Raw genomic sequence first — 20,418 nt, forward strand, 5'->3', positions numbered from 1 at the left:
CAGAGAAGTTCCTTAACTTCATTTTCTCTATGAAAGCATTACAGAATGTTCGGAAAGTTTCTGAGTTAAGAAAATTCCTTTAATGGGATACGAAACAGTCTTAGCATGCCATGAACGTCAGACCATAAAGTACAGTCAAAGTTAACTCTAGTGGCCTACTGAAGCAACCCGCTTAGCTTCATGGAACATTGGGAAATGGTTATATTTCACTTAGTTTGGGCACCGAAACGTCCGGCAAATAACATGCAATTCCTCAAGTGAGTAGCTTAAAAAGTACGGCATGTCAGCACTTCAACTTCGTCACGATTAAACTTAGCAGGAAACAAACTTAGTTGCACACTTGTTCATATATGAAGTTAATCCTGTTGCACGCCCTTGTCCATCGTAATGGCCGATAGGAAAATCTGTGTCAAACTAGGCCATGTGTCAAACATTTACTTTTTGGTTACAACTTTTTTTCACATCACAACCGTGTTAAACATTTGAAATGTCAATGCTGATTGGTTATTGGATAGCCACGATCTAATCAGCGTTTAAAGCATTTAAACCCTAACTAACTTATTTTTTACCCTAATTGGGGTCCAGAAAAAAGCATAATTGCTTACTGGATCAACAATAAAATAGTTTTCCTGATTTATTTTACCGAGAGAGAAAAGAGTATTTTTTCAGTTTGTAAAATAAGCATGTAAATATTTCACAAACATGTCTGTTATATGTCTCTAATTGTTCTTTAGTGCTACTCATGGAGACATGTTCTGCATTATAAATAATAAACCATGGCTATGTATTTAACACACACATACAATGAAATCCGATCTACAACTGATATTTGACGTTTATTTCAAATTGAAATAGAAATAGAAATTATCATCAGATCGATGAATTTGAATGCTATGAGCTCAATGTAATGTCATGCAGTGGACATGGTAACAGTATGCATCATCTAGTCACCGTACTTTGATAAAAAGGATGATCGGTGCCAAGGGAGACAACCACGAAAACAAATTACTATCATTTGATTTGGTTGTTGTATGTGACCAATGGAGAAAGATTGATTCATATAAAATGGCAGGATCAATTCCATTTTGAATGAGTATTTTTGAATATTGCCAAGTGTGAATGTTTGAATAGACAATAGATAGAGGAATTTGATCTTTGTCTTAGAAGATTATTAAACTGTGATCCACAATAGAAATCAATCTTAGATAAAAACAAAATAACAATGTCGTTATCACCCATGAAAAAACAACAATTTAATTATAATTCAAGACAACAAAATGACATACAATAAATACATATCGATTCAATAATATTGTCATCAAATATTATATGCAATTATGCAGCTATTTGTGGACATACTGCGTTGCGCATGCGCGGGTTTCTCGCTCAAGGTGAACGATATTTCAAAAATAAAGGAATTTTGAAAATTCAAAAGTGTATGCCCCTGATCAATAACTTTGACCTTTCTTCGTCACAAACATATAAAAAAAATCAAACTTCAACCTTAAAAAAACGCATTATCATACACAAAACTCAAAATGTTTGGCTCTGACACTAAAGTATAGAAACTTTCCAATTTTATACCATTTAAAGAATAAAAAATAAAAGTTAGATGCGTCATTTTTGAGGCGAAAATTGCACTTAACTTTAGTTCTTTGAAGTATCACAGTGATTCATGTAAACTCACCTTTCATATTTGTATAATTAGACTTGCCAAGCCATTTCGCTATTCAACAATACTAGGTGTATTTGTTTACCATACTTGCATGGAAGCATTGATCTTTGAACTTCTGTATGGAACTGTCAGTAAACGAACACCTTTTACCATATACATAACGTTTTTAATACAGTAAAATTATATATATATATAAATTGTTTTTAAAATATCACTTAATGTTTGTATTATTTATTGATATTTCACACGTAAAAACATAAAGAAATAAAGTTTCAACTTAAAGTGAAGAGTCAGCATTGGCTGTTTTAACAATGGTAATTCCACTCACCAGTAACCGTCTTTTACGGTATAACGATGTCATTTACAAATGAGGATTGATTAACATAAAAATATAATAGAAAGTCATGAAGTGTAAATATAGTGATTGGATTTCGCGTTTATGTTAACCATGCTTTTGTGCAGCAATTCCTCTCAGAATTCAATCGCTACCACGACCCATACAATATATTCTTAGAGAAATTGCTTCATAAAAGTGAAATCCTATCCCTATATATCGATCAATTTCGCACTCAGATCGATAACCGCTAATTGGACGTAACCAATGATATCCCGTAGAAATAACTGAATTAGTTTAAAAGATCAGTGAGGTTAAGGGACAAAAATGTAAAGAACTAGACTAATGATTAACGATTTATCAACAAATTATACCAGATTGCCAGAGTTTCGATATAACAGAATTCGTAAAAATGATGCTTGTAATTGTAATTTTTCAACATGGAAAATAAACACATATCACTTCTGATACTGTACTCCAGGGTCTTTCACGCGCAAAAGACCAGTTTTCTTAATGAAATTGTTTCTACGATTCCATCACTCATATGATGATATAATCGTCTCTTAAACATATCACAGTAAGCTTTGCGTGTTAATTTCAGTCGTGATGACGTCCTTCAATTACATAAAATTTGTTTATCACATGTTGTCACCGTGCGTACTTATCGGTCCATTCCTTAGCAGTTGCGTTGAATCGCTTCCGGTCGCCTTTATACACGGAGGCAATTTGTGGTACTAGGGGGTCATCAGCATTAGCTTCGATAAAAAGTGAAAGGACGTCTGATAAAACTGAAACAAAACACGGAGAAGATTTTTAACATGTTTAACGAATATTCTTTCAATTAAATGACAGTGGTATAACATTCTTCTTTCGTTATTTTTGTTTTTTTGTTGTTTTTTTTTTTTTTTTACATATTTTACCTTTATCTATTGTATCTTTCGGTGACCATTTCCTGTCTAAGGTGTTCACACAAATATCACCATTGCTGTTAATGTTAGGGTGGTATATCTTTGTATGAAATTTGACCTGAAATACCAATTTAATACCTGTACCTATATAACAAGTAATAAAGGTATGAAAACATTGAATTCATGCACTAGTGTATGCATAACTTATATGAGACATTTTAAATGATTTGATTATTTAGATAGTGGCACGGTTCAGAATAAACATGTTCTGGACGTTCTTTTGAAATCGAATACTGAAAATTATGATATTTATTGAATTGCTTGTATTTTCCGTCTCCTCATCCAGATTTCAAATAACATTTCTTTATTGTTCTTTCCTTCGTCGCTACCTAGTAGGTAATAATTCTTTAGACGTTTAGCATCACTGACGAGTCCTAGAAGAGCGAAACAGCATTTGAATTCATTATTGGGTCTACTTTAACTATCAATTTGTATTGAAAGTACAAATATCTCGTGTGTCATTTCAAAACGAACTACTCAAGAGAACCGACTTACCTTTGGTGATTTAAATGGATAGTCTGTAGGAAAGTTCAAATGAAGGACAAATACACCTCCAGCGTATGGCGTATCTTCCTACATATAAAATGAATATCTTTTATGAATGAAAACAAACAAATTGAATGAATAAAACATTATTTCCTGATGATTTTGCTTTGTATTCTGTGGTAAAATAGAATGTGAACAACTAATATATAATATCTTTTTTTTAACATTACATAAGCGTCATTTGTATAGCAATCAGTCAATTAAAGTCAATTCACGAAACGTGTAGATAATAATGCATATAATGTATATGGAATACTGGCTTCATATTCGTCATTTATATTCAATGATAACGTACTAACAAGAAGAATTATACTTACGGGCCCTGTGAGTTTGACTTGCCATTCAAATACTACAATAAAAAATAATTGTATGCATAAATGTCAAAAAGATGTGTGCATTCTTTCTGTACAGTTATTATAATCCGATACCTTGGTACTTAAATCTTCTCACGGTATGGTAGATATAGAGTAATAGGTACAATATTTTTGTTTAACGTTCTTGAGAAAAATGCGTTAAATATTTTCTGTGCAATTAGTTACTGCACCAAAGTATGGTACACTGCACTATATCCGAAATCGACATCGGTATTCGAGTTTCGAAGACAACACGTACACGTTTTACACCTTTGTGTACATATGCTGCCCTGGTTATTTGTCTGATGAAAGTGACAGTGTAAATACCATACTAGTCATCGAAACGTCACGTATAAACATTCATTGGTTGTGCAACAAAACATCTTACAAAAACCTTGCTTCCTAGCCTGATGGAAATGTTTAGACATATATGCTAATGTTCAATGAAATTCTCATAACACTAAATAAAACAAATTAAAAATGCATATACAATTACATTTGACATAGATAATTCAGTAGTATGTCGACAGATACTATTATGTCCCTTGGGGAATGACAACCAATAAGTGATAGATTCATCATAGCGCAATGCTGGTCAAGACACACCAAAACCACAATCATTGAGCTTGATGAGAAGGGTAAAGAATCCCTTTATAAAAAGCTTCATGGACTGTGCGAAGCTGAGACATTTCGATAAAACTGAACGATCGTTTCAGCATCCTCAATAACTACGAGAAAACAGAGATTTAAGACGTATGGAATTACTTCAGAACAGCAAACAACGAAACACCAGCAAATACACTTTGGGGCGAAAAAGAAAACACTAACGAATAACGAATGGTTTAGCGCTGACAACTGGAATCTTGTTGATGAGAGACGGACTATCAAATGTAGGTAGAAGATGCCAGATCGGAAGAAATGAAAAAGAAATTTAGAGAAAGATACAGCGGAAAAGACACGAGAGTAAAGTGACAAAGAACATATCAGAGTAGGTCATCAAATGGACTCTTACTCATATACATGCTTTGTGGACTTCGAAAAACCAGTGTGTAACTAAATACTATGTGGAAGATTATGAGGCACTATAGAATACAGGGTAAGGTTCATAGGACTAGTTTAATTAGTTTAATGTCCAGTCAATCCATGGAAGATGTATTACTGAATTGTTTAATATCAAGTAAGGGTTAAAATAGTGATGTCTGGGTTTCTACTACTCCTAGTTATTGACCGGATGATGACACAAACACAAGAATATACTGGAACATGACACTAGGACTTGATGACCTCGACTATGCAGACGACATTTTGCATTTTTAATCAGATTAATAGATACAGGCAAACATAGATATACTGGACAAATATGAAAATCAACTGGCCTCAGCATCAATGTCTCTAAAACAAAGATTATGTGCATCGATATCATTATCAACTAGACAATAAGAGCTACTGGAGATGCGATAGAACATGTAAACAACTGCATTTACCTCAGAGGTACAGTCAACATTACAGACAGTACTAACGAAGACATCAGAAGGCGACTGGATCATGTACGAACTGTCTACTACAAAATAAGAATAACTCATATATATGGCAAAAGACAAGAACTATGTCATCTCAGTATCAGTTTACGGCAGTGAAACATTGGAAATGACAATGATGATAAGACCCTGGAAACATTCTTACACTAATGCCGAAGGACCCTCCTCAAGATGACCAGGTTACATGGATTATATCAAGCATGTCAGAATAGCATTAACATCGACTCCGGAAGGAAAATGCAAGAGAGGAAGAAAGAAGTAAACATGAATAAGTAAAGATGTAATTGAAACAGCTAGGTTTTATATCATGGTACCAGACGTAAGTAGAGCAGCAGGGTAAAGACAGATTGGAGTAAACAAGTACATGGTCATATTGTCCACAGGGATAGGAAAAATCAAGAAGTAATAAGCATATATCTACAACATGACAGAAGACACATGCTTTAGATATGGATTCAAATATTTGACACGCGACTTAATGTGTGTAGTGAAATATTTGAACTCATCCATTCATAATTACTCACAGTTTTCTCCGACAAGTTCAACTGAACAATTCTTTGGGGGGTCATCCTTTAGAGTCGTTAATTCCTGAAATAAAGTGTGAGTATGTTTGAATATATCGAAGATAGTTCACACTCAGTGACTTGTATTGTATATAATTCACTTTAAAGAAACCGCGAGAGCCGTCACTAATGGACGTGGTTTATAATGAGCTGCACGTTTTTCATATTGTATAATAATGCTGAAATATGAAGCTTTCCTATAGACAGGGAATCAACATTCAACCTTTTATGATACGAAGCGCGTACAAAGATAGGTATATAATTGGTATATAATTGGTAATTACTTGCTTGATATAAATAATTACAATGCGCTAATGATAATTATCTTGGTGTTAACAATATACCAGTATTGACCATGTAACACCTCCACAGTATAGGGGCTTTGTCACACCATGAACACTAGTGAATGAATTCAAATCATTTTAATCCACACAGTTACTTGATAATCTGTATAATATGAATAGGTATATGTAATAAACTTCTATATTAGGACCTCATCCTACCCTTACTAGTTCTACACTACGCCATTACCTTGTTCAATCTTCTCATCGCCATAGTGTCAGTGTATTGGGCTGGCGTCGTGTGTTGTGTAGAGTTTACCTACCAATGTCAATGCGAGGCACAGTAAACATCTAATCTATTTATAGCAACAGACGTCAACAGTGTATAAACCTTTTCCAACCGTGAGTTGTTAACATAACAATGCTGCTTATGTATGTACATGTAGGTATGTCTTTTAAGTATAGTTGTATCTCGGGATCTGTCGGGTTCATCCAACCAGAAACAAATCGAGATATGTACAGTAACTATTGCTGTTTTAAGATTCCAATATTACACACAACACGATCCAGACACTCGGTCGTACCTATATTTCTATATTCTAACACTCGTATTCAATATTTCTCACTTCGCTTCTGAATTTCCAATTCTTGTTTGTCATAACTGGTATGTTCTTATCTTGTTTATACACCGTATCTTTATCAACATACATTCAACACTTATTTTAAATTATTATCAATTTGTGTGTGATAATCCTGATCACAAATGGCTATAATAAGGTGTACATATAATTATATTGATTTCTGACTTAGGTTATAGATATAACATAATTAGCTGATTTCCACATTCATTAGAAATTGATATAGATTTATTAAACTTTTGTAACTCAAATGTTTTCTTTAGTTAGGAGGTAGGGCGAAAGGATTTGTTTTCTTTGGTTAACTCGATATGGAAACCGTATCAAAACAATATTTGACCACTCCAATTTATCAAGGACCAATGTTTAACACACTAGGATGTATACAGGCAATATGACATCCAAGAACTCAATAAAAAAGGCAGCTATCGAACAGTAGATTTCATCAAACCATTATAAACAACAAACTAACGTGTTCCTAGCTCCCTATAAATCAATAGCTAACAGTTTGTGTATTCGGGTGTCGTCGGGGAAGCATAGGACGCTTGTCCTTCTCGAACACCTGGTCATGTTCTCCATGTAAGTATATTTAAAGTATAAGTTTAATCGCTTTAGAATTAGATTATGTTTTCGTTTGCATATCAATACACGAAATGTATTCTGTTTTTCAGTACCTTATGTAACGTATAGGTCCAATAATGCACGTGTACAATATACCCTCACAAGCTATCTTATGGTCCCCTGATACATGTGTACAATATACCACCAAATAGGTATTCTATATCCCCCTGATACACAATACACCACAAAATAGATATCCTATAGTCCCCTAATACACATGTACAATATACCACCACATAGGTATTTTATGGTCCCCTGATACACGTGTACAATATACCACCAAATAGTAACAATTACGTAAACAAAGGCTACATGAGTTATAAGGTCAGTTCGATGTATGTATATGTGAATTAAGATTATGTGAATGATTTTGTAAAGCAATAACAGCGTACTGTAGCAGAATATTTTTATTTTATTTTACAGAACAAGCGTTCATGTGACTGAACTGATTTAGGCATATTTTGAAATGAGGCAAAAACAGCAAAGAATACTAATATAATAAACAGTTCTTACAATGACTGCCTATTTTCTCCGACATTGTATTTGGTTTACATTTAAATTTGATTCTAGATATAATTAACGTGTACATATATCTGGTCATTTCCGACTCCTATAATTACAAATCCAACTAAGATAAATTGTATTTTCACGAAAAGCGTAGTGTAGTGCAATCAACCGTGGATATCTGACGATCGATGAGAACTACCTAACATGTATTTTAGATACAGTTGGAGTGGGAATTAATTAGAATTTTTTTGAAGTGTATATGAAGGGGCAATTTTGTTGATATCAACCATTCAATCAATCTATTTATCTATTAAAGTGTCACAAAATAAATATTTAAATTTAGGTCATACATTTCATATAAAATACATTTGAAACTTAAAAACTATATATATTGCCCAGCCAAATTTGATTGATAAGACACTAAGTTAATAATTATTTTCATGAGAACATATAACTATACAATCATACAATATGAAATAATAGCATTCTAAAGGTAATCGTCTTTTAAGCACGAGATATGCTGATTTCGCTATAATAAATTGCAGGTTAGGTCCATTCATAAGATAAACAAGTTGATCGATAGATCAATGCTGAGAAATTATTCATTACATACATTGCTCTATCAAATACAAATATCCATATATCATTATACAGAATAACAATCGGATATAAAAGATATTTCATTCTCTAACACATTTTCATTCAAATCATTTGAACAATATTTACACATGCGGTCTGCTAGAGGCACAGGTTGGTAATTAAAACGACCAGACTATATACCAAGTGGTAAACTCCCTTTGCTAAACTGTTCCGATATAGTCGATATAGGCTGAGTTGCGTAAACAATTTTTGTCTTTTTATATTATAGGTTGTATGTTCTAAGATTATTAGCTCCATTACGGTCATCTCACAGCTTAAAGATAGTACGTCCTTCAAGGTCTGACATATGTTGCGTCGTGAATGTTTTTTATCCAACTAGGAAATTCGGTTAATGAGCCTACTGGATATAAAGGGATGGGACGCATTAAAATTCATTTGTTTGTTTCCTGCATGGGGAATTTGAATACTGCATTTTATTATGTAGATTTAATAGATAAAGATAATTTTTTAATACACGGAATACTTAGATAAGTATTCTATGATTGTTATGTATCATATCTCAGCTACATTGCACGACCAGTATATAGATTAGTAATTAACGTCTTGGTATAATGATTGATTATACGTGAAACATAGAAATCATCCCTTAAATAATCTATCGTTGCCATCCTACTTTAAATGCACCGAGAATAATTTGTTGTCCATAGGTAAAATAGATGTAAAGATTATCAATGCATACCTATGAAAGATAGCAAGCATGATTTATCAAGTATAGTATAAAGAGTGTGAGTATAAAGAGTGTGTTTGTGTGTGGGGTGGAGGGGAGGGGTGAGTGAGGGTGTGTGTAAGGGTATGCGTGTAAGGGTGTGTGTGTTTGTGTGAGGTTGTGTAAGGGTGTGTGTGAGAGTGGATGGGATAGGGGTATTTCTATATAAAAGCATAGTGGATAAGTAAATCAAATGCAAGTCAAGTACTAAATCTTTCTCTTGGCGTTGCAAATTATGGAAGTTCAATAAATGAAGAATGATAAGACACACCTCTGACAAATCATGATCACTCTCTTATATATACTATTCAGGAAGAGAAGGATCTAAGAAAGCATGTTTCTACATACCAAGGAAACATATTCCCTATGTAGATTTACGAAGATATTTTTATATTGAATTTGCTTCTACAGAATGCTCTATAAACACATTACCGTTCTGATATTAAAATAACGTAATTGTTTCAACAAAACAAATGAATTCTTTACCTGCTTCATTCGTCGTCTGGCGTTAAATCCAATATTGTGGCGATGTTGTAGGTGTCTGGAGAAACAAAGATCTGTGCAATTGGCTGATGTTTTACCAGTTATAATGCACTGCGTGGGAAAGACGCAGCTTTTTCAAATACATGTGATCTATGTTTTGTAACACACGTCAACGGTGTTTGTGTTTGGACATTTAACCGGCATTTCAAATATATATATTTGGCTTCAGAATAGACCTTTTCATAAATCTTAGTACAGTCGAAAGGAAACACGTGCCATTGCTTCGTTTAGGACATACTGTCACTTACGACATGAGGGAAATTCCACTGAATAATTTCATAATTAAACGAGTTTTATCATATACGACGAAGTTGATTGTATTTTGTTCAAATCAAATTAATGCTGAGTGATCACTTGAGATGACGGAGAGGGACTTCAGTGATGAGAGTAGATTCATTCGAAAATGGATCTTTTAGGATGGTGTTATAATAACATTCCAATGAATCAAGACTATCAAAAGATATTTAGGAACGGGGAAATTATCCCTCAGCATTAATTAGATTCGAAAAAATTCAATCAAACTTTGTCTTATATAATAAATATATTATATATTATAATAAATATATAATATCATATAATATAATGATATTTTTTTCTAAAATTAAACATGCTGAGTTGTCATGAGATTTTGATGACCGACTTTCCAGGAAAAATTATCAAACTAATTGCTTATTAATTAAACCCAACAAATTGCAAGTTTATGTCAAATCAAGATGAACTTTCTCTATGGCATCATATGTACACACAACAAATAAAAACAAGAGGCCCAGAGGGCCTATATCGCTCACCAGGTTTTTTGAGCAAGCATTAAAATAATGTTTAAGATCCATTTCCTAATAGCTTTATTTGTTGATGTATGATTATGTTGTGGGGATCTCAACTGCTTCATAGATATAACCCAGAAATATAGTCAAGATTCAACATGACTGTATTTAAAGAAACTATAAGTATCATGGGGTGGTGGGAACCATGGGCTTATTTACATCAGGATTGTGTTCATCTATTGATGCCAAAGAAGCCTATATATGATAATGGGGTGGGGATCTGAATGGTTTCAAAGATAAAACAAAAGAAATAAGTCTTCAAGGGTGGGGAAAGACCCCAGACCCCAGGGGGTGGGGTGGGGATGAGGGGTGTCAGCCCAATTATTTGTGTAAACCTCCTGGGAATGTTACCGCTGAAATATCAATGTCATACAATGCTTACTTCAAAAGGAGAAGTCATTAATATTAATATTGCCAAATGGACCCCTTTTAGATAAGTCGCTTATATATATTTAGCCTAATTGACCCCTTTCGACTCAACACTCAGCCTCCTGGGGGCAATTTATATAGGAATACCCCTAATGACGCTTCCAGTCAAATATGATAGATATTCATCGCTTACTTCAAGACAATTATTTATAGCGTTTTAGCCAAATTAACCTATTTGGCCCCGCCCTTCAGTCCCTGGGGGATCAGCCTCACCATATGTACAATGTTGAATCCCCACCCCATAACGATGCTACCAGACAAATATGAGCTATATCCATTTCTTAGTTCCAGAGAAGTTGTTTATATCCATTAAGCCGAATTGACCACTTTTGGCCCTACCCCTGACCCTGCCCCCAGTGTCAGCCCCACCATTTCTACAATTTTGATTCCCTACTCCATAAGGATGCTACAATTTAAATATGACTGATATCCATTGCTTACTTTCAGGGAAAAGGCTGTCTATATCAATTTAGCCAAATAGACCCATTTCGGCCCCGCCCCACAAGGCCACAGAGCCCCCAGGGTCAGCCCCCACCATTTGTACAATTTTGAATTCCTACCTTATAAGGATGCTACCAGTCAAATATGAGTGATATCCATTGCTTAGTTTCAAAGAAGTCGTCGTTTATATAAATTTAGCCAAACTGACCCCTTTTGGCCCCAACCTCTGGCCCCCCGGGGGTCAGCCCATTCATTTGTACAATTTTGAATTCCTACCCTTGGACGATGCTATACCAGACAAACTTTAGTGATATCCATTGCTTAGTTCCAGAGAAGAAGTCGTTTATATCTAATGGGCAAATTGACCCTTTTTAGTCCCGCTCCTCAGTCCCCAGGGGGTTCAGCCCCTCCATTTGTACAATTCTAATCCCCAGCCCATAATGATGCTACCAGTCAAACTTTGTTCAATTCCGATCAGCGGTTTTGAAAAAGAAGTCAACTGTTGACGGACTGACGGACGACGGACGACGGACGCCGGACGCCACGGTATGGCATAAGCTCCTTCGGACCAGGTGAGCTAAAAATGAACCACCGTATGATTTGATAAACACTATCCTCACAGACGTAGGTAGCGAAGTCTTAGATTGCTGTACAGCTAACGCCGTTTTATATGATTATTATTGGAATCATTGAAATAGCTACATTTGTTTAAAACATCAGTGAGGCTACGGGACAAAAGTGACGGAGTGATGATTAACGATTTTTTAACAAATGATACCAGCATGAATTTCGATATAACATAATTCATAAAAATGATTGTAATTCAATGTTAACTACGTGGATATATATGAAGTATCATTCCTTATACTATAGTTTAGAATGCAAATAACGTGTCTTACAGGTTAATACACAAACTCAGAATACCTTAAGTTTTCCTAATCAAATTGTTATTAAGATTCAATTAGTCATAATTCATATCACAGTAAGCTTTGCGTGTTAATGTCAATCGTGATGACGTCCTTTAATTACAAAAAGTTTATCACATGTTGTCATCGTGCGTACTTATCGGTCCATTCCTTAGCAGTTGCGTTGAATCTTGTCTGGTCGTTTTTGTAAACATTGGCAATTTCAAATGCTAGGGGGTCATCAGTATTAGCTTCCTTAAAAAGTGAAATAACACCCAATAAAACTGAAACAAAACACGGGTAGATTATAACATACGTGTAAAAAAAATTGTATTTTTAAGTCACAAAAAAGCAATAATTTGAAAGTATAAAATGCGACTTCCTGACATTTTGTTCTTCATGAAAAAAGTGCGCGACACACAGGGATTCTATCTCTCAAAATGTTATTAATACTTATGTTGAACATACAGCCAAACGGGTATTATGGCATGTATATAGTCATATGGTTATATGGTTATCTTTCATAAGAATGATGACAAGTTACCATATTTATTGCAAAGTTTAACGGATACCCGTTACCTTTATCCATAGTTATGGCCGGTGACCATCTCCTCTCCAAGATTTCCACATAAATATCACCATTGCTGTTAACATTAGGGTGGTATATTCTTGTATCAAATCTGACCTGAAATGCGAATTTAATGTCGGTACTAATATGACTACGAAAGGTATGAAATTTAAATATAAAACATTGAATTCACGACTATTGCAGTAATATCTGTGAATTCAATGTTTCTTTGGTATAACCTGCATGACACGTTTAAAATGATTTGAGCATTGAAATAGTTGCACGGTTTAGAAAATATATGGCAAAAGACAAGAACTATGTCATCTCAGTATCACTTTACGACAGTGAAACATTGAAAATGACAATCATGATAAGACCCTGGAAACATTCTTACACAAATGCCTAAGAGCCTCCTCAAGATGACCAGGTTACATTGCTGAATGAGACAGTGAAGGAAAGGACTCGAAAGGAGTCAATCAGTACCATCATAAAAAAAGGATATTGAAGCGGAAAGGACATGTTCTACGCATAGATTAGATCACATATGCCAAAACAGCATTAACATTAACGCCGAAAAAATGCCAAACACAAATGTTGCGTAAAACAGACATACACCGTTCTCCAAATGATTATATAGCAGGCCTCGTTTTTCTCTTAGTCACATTATTAAAAAACGTAGTTTGTTCCTAATCCGTTCTGACAAGTGTACAAGAAGAGACGAGAAACATTACCATGATCAGTTTTATGGAAAGCGAACCTGATAGTCTCTCTTCGCCATATTTATTTTACGATTTATTTAGGATAATACTCGAGTCGTATCATTTGACTACTTCTGCATCTGTATAATATGGAAGCCCCGTAGGTACATCTTTAGTTATCACGTATTTGTTAGCATTTATTTGTTACTACTTATTTGTTATCAATCATTATTATTGTTGTATTGTAGTATTATGACTATCTGTTATATTTTTTATATCATTAATATTCATATGTCTTAAAAGGTATACTATATTTATCCTTTAGTGCTTATTTGTTTCTTTCATTACCTTCAAACTATCTACAATCACGTTCTTCATTTGTTGTTACCTATTTATGATTTGCTAATTCTGATTTGATATTACTGAATTGTTATTTTTATTCCGTGTTCATTATTGCCTTAGCAGGTAACCTCTAATCAGTAAAAGATCAATTAAGTGCAATGATTAATGCTTTATCAACAGTCTAAATTTTCGCTAGGGCTGAAGCCGTCCATTATGCTGTACAGCCTTACCATTATCAAATAAATAATTAGTTATAACAACTAAAATATAGCAAATATCGAGTAATAAATAATAAGTGATAAACTAAAAAGTCCTACCAGGGCATCCGTAAGTTTACCTGTAAATGTGTTACTTGGGAGCATGCCAATAACAGTACCGGATAGTCATACTGCAGTGCTCTGTGTTTCAAGAGGTCGGGGACCTTGTATCGTTACAGCCTTTATTATGGATTAAACAAAAGAAACACGTGTATGCATAATGGTCTCTTTTAACACGAACTTAAAATATACTTAAGGTATAGCCAAAGCGTCCCCTTTTATCTGACGTCTCAGACACAACGCAGGGATATTGACTTTTAAAAGAAAACCATAATTATTAAAAGGTACCATTATAAACGTAACCGCAACTATAGAGGAAACCATTATAAAAGAAACCCAATCTAATTAAAATTAGACTTGTAATTTACACTCCGGGGCCGCGATGGCCGAGTGGTTAAGGTGTCCTGACACTTTATCACTAGCCCTCCACCTCTGAGTTGTGAGTTCGAAACCTACTTGGGGTACTGCCCGTAGGCCGGTGGTTTTTCTCCGGGTACTCCGGCTTTCCTCCACCTCCAAAACCTGGCACGTCCTTAAATGACCCTGGCTGTTAATAGGACGTAAAGCAAAAACAGACCAAAATTTCCACTCCTCTACGATACTCTACGATACGATACACTGCAATACAATAATAATAAGGTGTTGAAGTGTATCGTAAAGTATTGTAGAGGAGCGGAAATAACAAGTCTAATTTTAAGTACATTGTAGATTTAAATGAAACCGTTCTGATAAAAGTAACCGAAATTATAATGGAAACGTCATTATAATTGTAACTGTAACGGATTCCATTAAAACGAGTAGTTTGGGAAATGTGTAACAGTTTTAAATACTACAAAGCTTTGATTATTTAGCTTTACCTTGTGTGTCTCTTGTACAATCATTTTATGTGATAATTGAATGTGATATCAGATATCCCATTATATTTCATTTTCACTAGTGAAATATCAAAAATTATTCATTAAATAAAAGTGATATTATTTCACTGGTGAAAAATATCACTTTCCATAATGTGACCTATCAAAACACTGCTTATAAACGACAAAGGGGAAAATTAAAAGCTGACCGGTACATTTTCTAAAAGCATGTAATAAACAGAATACCTAACAGAATGTTCAGTATTATCAAGTATATTTCACTCGTGCGGCTAATATATATATACAAATATATATCTTTCACTCGTAAAACAATTAAAATATTAGCCCAATTCGTGAAATATATTTGGTATCACTGATGACACTATAAAATATACTCTATATCGCTGTATATAAGTGTATATTTGTCTATTTTATTGTTAAAAAGGGTTGGAATCATTCGATGCCAAATAATGAAGATATATCTAACTATTACATGTACTTAATATTGCACAGATTAATAATTTGATCGATGTAGGTACACAGAAACTTTCCAATAATATCATAAACGTTGTAAGTATCACAAATAACAACTTTATTACACTTCAACACATATAACACAATACAGGTATACAACATACATAGACAGGTATTCGTTTGTCAATAAGCTTGCAAAATATATCAAATAAACTTTCTCGAACAAGAAGATTTATTTCAATATGAATGCTTTAAATTGAAATGTTGATAACTTTAGAAACTCTCTTCCCTTTATGTAATCCTTTTGTGTTATCTAAAATCCAGGTTTTGTCTGTTGTTGATGAACTCGCGTAGCATAAACTTATAACATGAAAGTCGGGAACTCGGGCTAACCGAGTCGTTATAGATGTAATTACCGTAACGAGAACCGGTGTTATACGTACCAAAGTTCTATCATTGATATTATTAAACATAAGCTTTAAATTACACATTGCATCTTGTTAAAATATATCACAGATGGCTTGGTACGGAAATGGCGTCCGGATATGCCATTGAATTTGACGTCTGTATGAGGTCATTTATTTGGATAGGTCAAGTTTGTCCGTTTCAAATGTTTTCACCGTGCGAACTTGTTGGTCCATTCCATTGCATTTGCGTTGTATTTTGGTCGGTCGTATTCATATAGTTTTGCAATTTCTGGTACCAATGGGTCAGCAGGGTTTGGATCTGCCATTAGAGAACTTATCGACAATAAAACTGAAAAGTGAAAATATACAATATAAGCTAAGTGAAATTGCCTATAATGTAAACTTACATATATCGCTACAAAAACCAAGTTATGGATTTTATCCATTGTAACCTAGCATCATTATATCGATAAGTTATCATTTGATTTTATAACAACACAAAAACACTTAAACTGCACTGTATCTTTTTTCAGTTTATAAACATATTTTAAGTACGATATTCTACTTTCGGTTTCCGTTAACAATATACCTTTATTTACAGTGAAGGCCGGTGACCATTGTGACCGCAAGATGTCCACACAAATACTTCCATTACTGTTGATGTTTGGATGATATATCTTTGTTTTAAATGAGACCTAGAATAAAGAATAAACTTTTCCTTTATTGTTACATCCTTAACACAGAATTTGGAAATGCGGTGTATTTGCAAAATAGAAAGCGTTAACTTTATATGTAAGAATGCATTATCAAATTCTACACACTTGACAAAGGAAATGATATCAATTTTTACCCCTTAACCCATTTAACAAATTGTATGACCCACCTTCGGTGCTTTAAATGGATAATCTGTCGGGAATTTCATATCCAGGAAAAACACTCCTCCAGAATACGGTGTATCTTCCTGAAAGGAAATAGAATATAAATAATAATTTTGTTTAACAAATACATTCAATATGTATTTCTTATGACTGTGTGTGTTTTACTTTAATCACAAATTAACACAGCAATACGTGAGGAAAATATTAATCGACTATTATTCTAAGTATAATGTTTAGTTTACATGTGACGACACACTTTGTCACAATTCATGCCCCACATAAAGTGTAGCCTTTCCTTCCAGTGCAACAAATACTTAAATATGTATAAAATATGTGTAAAGTTAGTTTTACCAAAAGGGTGTGAGTTATCTAATGAACTTAACTGTACTTACTGGGCCAATTATTGTGGCTTGCCAATGATATACTGCAATAAAACAAAACGAAATGTCAATAAAAAAATTAAATAGTTTACATACAAATTGTCAAATGCTGAACTATGAAGAAGAGATCACACAAATGGATATAAAAACTTGCATCAAAATAAGTATCAGAATTCCTGTCATGGATGTCGCCTATCTCATTAAACTTCATTGATAAAAACACACAAAAATGGGTGACGCAAATCAAGATGGTATCATTGAAATTTTAAAATGTTTGGCAGCTATTAAAATGCACTTCTAAGTCAGAAAAAATTGTCATTACCGAGTAGTGTTTCAATGTTAGACAAAATGTTGTGCATAAAACACACCAGCTGAGAACGCCAATAAAGGGGAATCACATAATAGATAATTAAGTTTATGCTGATTAATCAATATCAAAAATAAAAAGATATTATGATATTCTGATGAAATACGATATGCTTAATTACAGTCGTATGATCTACTCACTGTTGTCGCCAACAAGCCCGGCAGAACAATTCTGTGGTGGATCATTCTGCATTGCCATTAGTTCCTGAAAAAAACACGTTAATACTTGTGGCTGATATATTATATAATGTATCTAACATTTTCTCTCGATAGCACTTGTGTGGAGTGTCAGTGCAACACAAAAGCTAACAAAATTAAATAGTCTCGGAATAATGAGTATACGTAAATATAAATACAGAAATTATCCCTAATCTAAACTACCTTTGCCAGCCAACTTTGAATGCCCCGAGAGAGATATAGAATAACTTGTCCAGAGGTAAAATAGATGAGATTATCAATGCATACCTATGAAACATAATTAGTACGATTTATAAAGTATAGAGTATCTTTCGAGGGGGTTGTAATTCTACATACTAACATATTGTTGATAGGTAAATCAAGTCGAAAATAAAGTTATTCTCTCGATATTTTTCTATCACTGCAAATTATGAAAATTCAATGTATAACGACTAATAAGACACATCTCTGACAAATCATGATCACTCTCTAATGTATATACTATTCAGGAAGGGGAGGAGCTAGGGAAAACCTGTTTCCGGATACCAAGGAAACGTATTCATTCTGTAAGTTTTATGATGATGTTTTATATCTAATTTGCCTCTACAATGTGCTCTATAAGCATATGTACCTTTCTGATATAGCCACCGTTATAGTTTCACAAAAGCCATGTTTTACCTTATTCAGTCGTTTGGTGTTCGCTCCCATATTGTGTCGGTGTCGAAGGATGTCTAGAGAAACAAAGATCTGTGCAACTGTCTGATATTTACTAGTTATGACGCACAGCGAGGGAAAGCCGCACCTTTTTACAATACACGTGATCTATCTTTAGTAACACACGTCACCACTGTCTGTGATTGGACATAACCGGCAGCCAGGCAAAGATCGATTATAATACACAATGTAGAGGTATATGTGTTTATCGTGTGTATATTGTCAATATACAGGTTTGGCTTCGAGACAGAACTTTTTATACAACTCTGTAGAGTCAAAATGAAATCAATGTCATTGCTATATTTAAGATTGGAAGTTTACATTGCTACTAAAAATAGAACAACAGTGGGGAATTTCCACTGAATTATATGATTCATTCAGGTAATGGATTTTTAGAAATTAGAGATATTTTATCAAAAGCGAAACAATACCTACTTAACTGTTACAATGCAATTCATTTTATTGTAATTTATGTAATCTATATCGTCTTTAGACACAGTGCATATACCAGCTTACCGGACAGAAAGCCAGGTTAAATGAAATGTATATTTATCTGACATTGAGAATGATGCATTGTTTAATTAATTGTCAGAGGTTAGGATTGTCTTTGTTGTTCAATCAGTGTTGTAATCTTATTTCTCAGTTTGTGAGATTTTTAAGAGATACATGTATATGAAGACATCACGATCTCATTTGGAAATGTTCCTTTCCTTTGTGAAGTCATGCTAGACATAACTTGAATCCTTTCCTTTGTGAAGTCATGCTAGACATAACTTGAATCCTTTCCTTTGTGAAGTCATGCTAGACATTACTTGAATTAGTTATTTGTTATGATATTTTATGATATGAATGTTGCTGAGCCCAAATTTAGCCTGCTTTGTCGGTATCGTCGATAAAGCAGAAGACGCCTACCTTTCCGGAACACCTGGTCTTACGCCTTATATTATTTCTGAAGTCTCTGTACAAATAGAATTTCGGTTTCGTTATAATGTCGGTATTCTTACGGTTGGATTTTTGTTTAATACAGGCTCGTACGCTGCAGTATAGAGATATGAAATGTGTCCAAGGCAAAGATAATTGATTTGAGAAAGCTATGTAACTCTCGATAATGTGAATAATAACAGTCTGTCACATGGTATTATCAATAATCAATACCCCCAGCGCTCTGCTGTATATCCCCTGATAATCATAATATGCTTATCGTAATATAGATACTAAACTTACTTATACAGCATAACATTATTACATGTTGTGTATACATTTTATAAACTTATCTATTAGCAGTGTATAGTAAAATAGCAGAATGTATATGTATACCTATAAACCTATATGCGGTATAAAGCATCACATATGTGTATACATTGTATGAGTAACCAAATGTGTTAAGTACATTTAATTAACGACATGCTTATTTAGTTTAAATTACACCACTGACTCACTATACTAAATCGTGTCTTGTCACAACACAATATTAAAAGGTCCAGGACAAATTATATACACACACATATATATATATAGGTATGATTGCAGTAATGTACTAGACTGACATCCCATTGTGTTATCATTTAATGAGTGCTAGGTATAAAAAATATATCACATATGCTTTATTTATTCGTCAAAAGCAAACCTCGCATTTCTTAAATATGACAGTGTAATTTATTTGCAGCTTTCAATGATGGTTTGTAGAGAATTAAGATTGGACCTAGCATTTTAA

At 33.8% G+C, this 20,418-nt stretch overlaps 2 protein-coding genes across 2 annotated transcripts; both read right to left on the bottom strand.

The window, feature by feature from the left end:
• Positions 1-1,228: 1,228 nt before the first annotated feature.
• LOC117330341 (ubiquitin-conjugating enzyme E2 4-like) lies at positions 1,229-6,624 on the bottom strand. Its single transcript, XM_033888558.1, has 6 exons — positions 6,509-6,624; positions 5,939-6,002; positions 3,841-3,872; positions 3,473-3,550; positions 2,930-3,035; positions 1,229-2,797 (listed from the first exon to the last, which is right to left on the bottom strand). Exons 1-6 carry the CDS (start codon positions 6,530-6,532, stop codon positions 2,658-2,660), a joined length of 444 nt encoding a protein of 147 aa, XP_033744449.1. The 5' UTR covers positions 6,533-6,624; the 3' UTR covers positions 1,229-2,657.
• Positions 6,625-15,883: 9,259 nt separating this feature from the next.
• On the bottom strand, positions 15,884-18,930 carry LOC117330350 (ubiquitin-conjugating enzyme E2-17 kDa-like). The gene is made up of 6 exons (XM_033888570.1): positions 18,669-18,930; positions 17,955-18,018; positions 17,460-17,491; positions 17,073-17,150; positions 16,779-16,884; positions 15,884-16,538 (listed from the first exon to the last, which is right to left on the bottom strand). The coding sequence occupies exons 1-6, from the start codon at positions 18,696-18,698 to the stop codon at positions 16,399-16,401; spliced, it is 450 nt and encodes a 149-aa protein (XP_033744461.1). The 5' UTR covers positions 18,699-18,930; the 3' UTR covers positions 15,884-16,398.
• Positions 18,931-20,418: the final 1,488 nt, after the last annotated feature.

The sequence above is a fragment of the Pecten maximus genome, chromosome 1, assembly GCF_902652985.1.
Source record: "Pecten maximus chromosome 1, xPecMax1.1, whole genome shotgun sequence".
Lineage (NCBI taxonomy): Eukaryota > Metazoa > Mollusca > Bivalvia > Pectinida > Pectinidae > Pecten > Pecten maximus.

What these genes read in the sequence shown, in the direction of transcription:
- LOC117330341 (XM_033888558.1), bottom strand. Translation starts at nt 6,532, where the DNA reads ATGGCGATGAGAAGATTGAACAAG. An exon ending in TGAACTTGTCGGAGAAAACT is followed by an intron (nt 3,873 to 5,938) that starts GTGAGTAATTAT and finishes TTTTTATTGTAG; the next exon opens with TATTTGAATGGCAAGTCAAA. An exon ending in GAAAGATACAATAGATAAAG is followed by an intron (nt 2,798 to 2,929) that starts GTAAAATATGTA and finishes GTTTTGTTTCAG; the next exon opens with TTTTATCAGACGTCCTTTCA.
- LOC117330350 (XM_033888570.1), bottom strand. Translation starts at nt 18,698, where the DNA reads ATGGGAGCGAACACCAAACGACTGAATAAG. An exon ending in AAGCCACAATAATTGGCCCA is followed by an intron (nt 17,151 to 17,459) that starts GTAAGTACAGTT and finishes ATTTCCTTTCAG; the next exon opens with GAAGATACACCGTATTCTGG. An exon ending in GGCCTTCACTGTAAATAAAG is followed by an intron (nt 16,539 to 16,778) that starts GTATATTGTTAA and finishes TTCACTTTTCAG; the next exon opens with TTTTATTGTCGATAAGTTCT.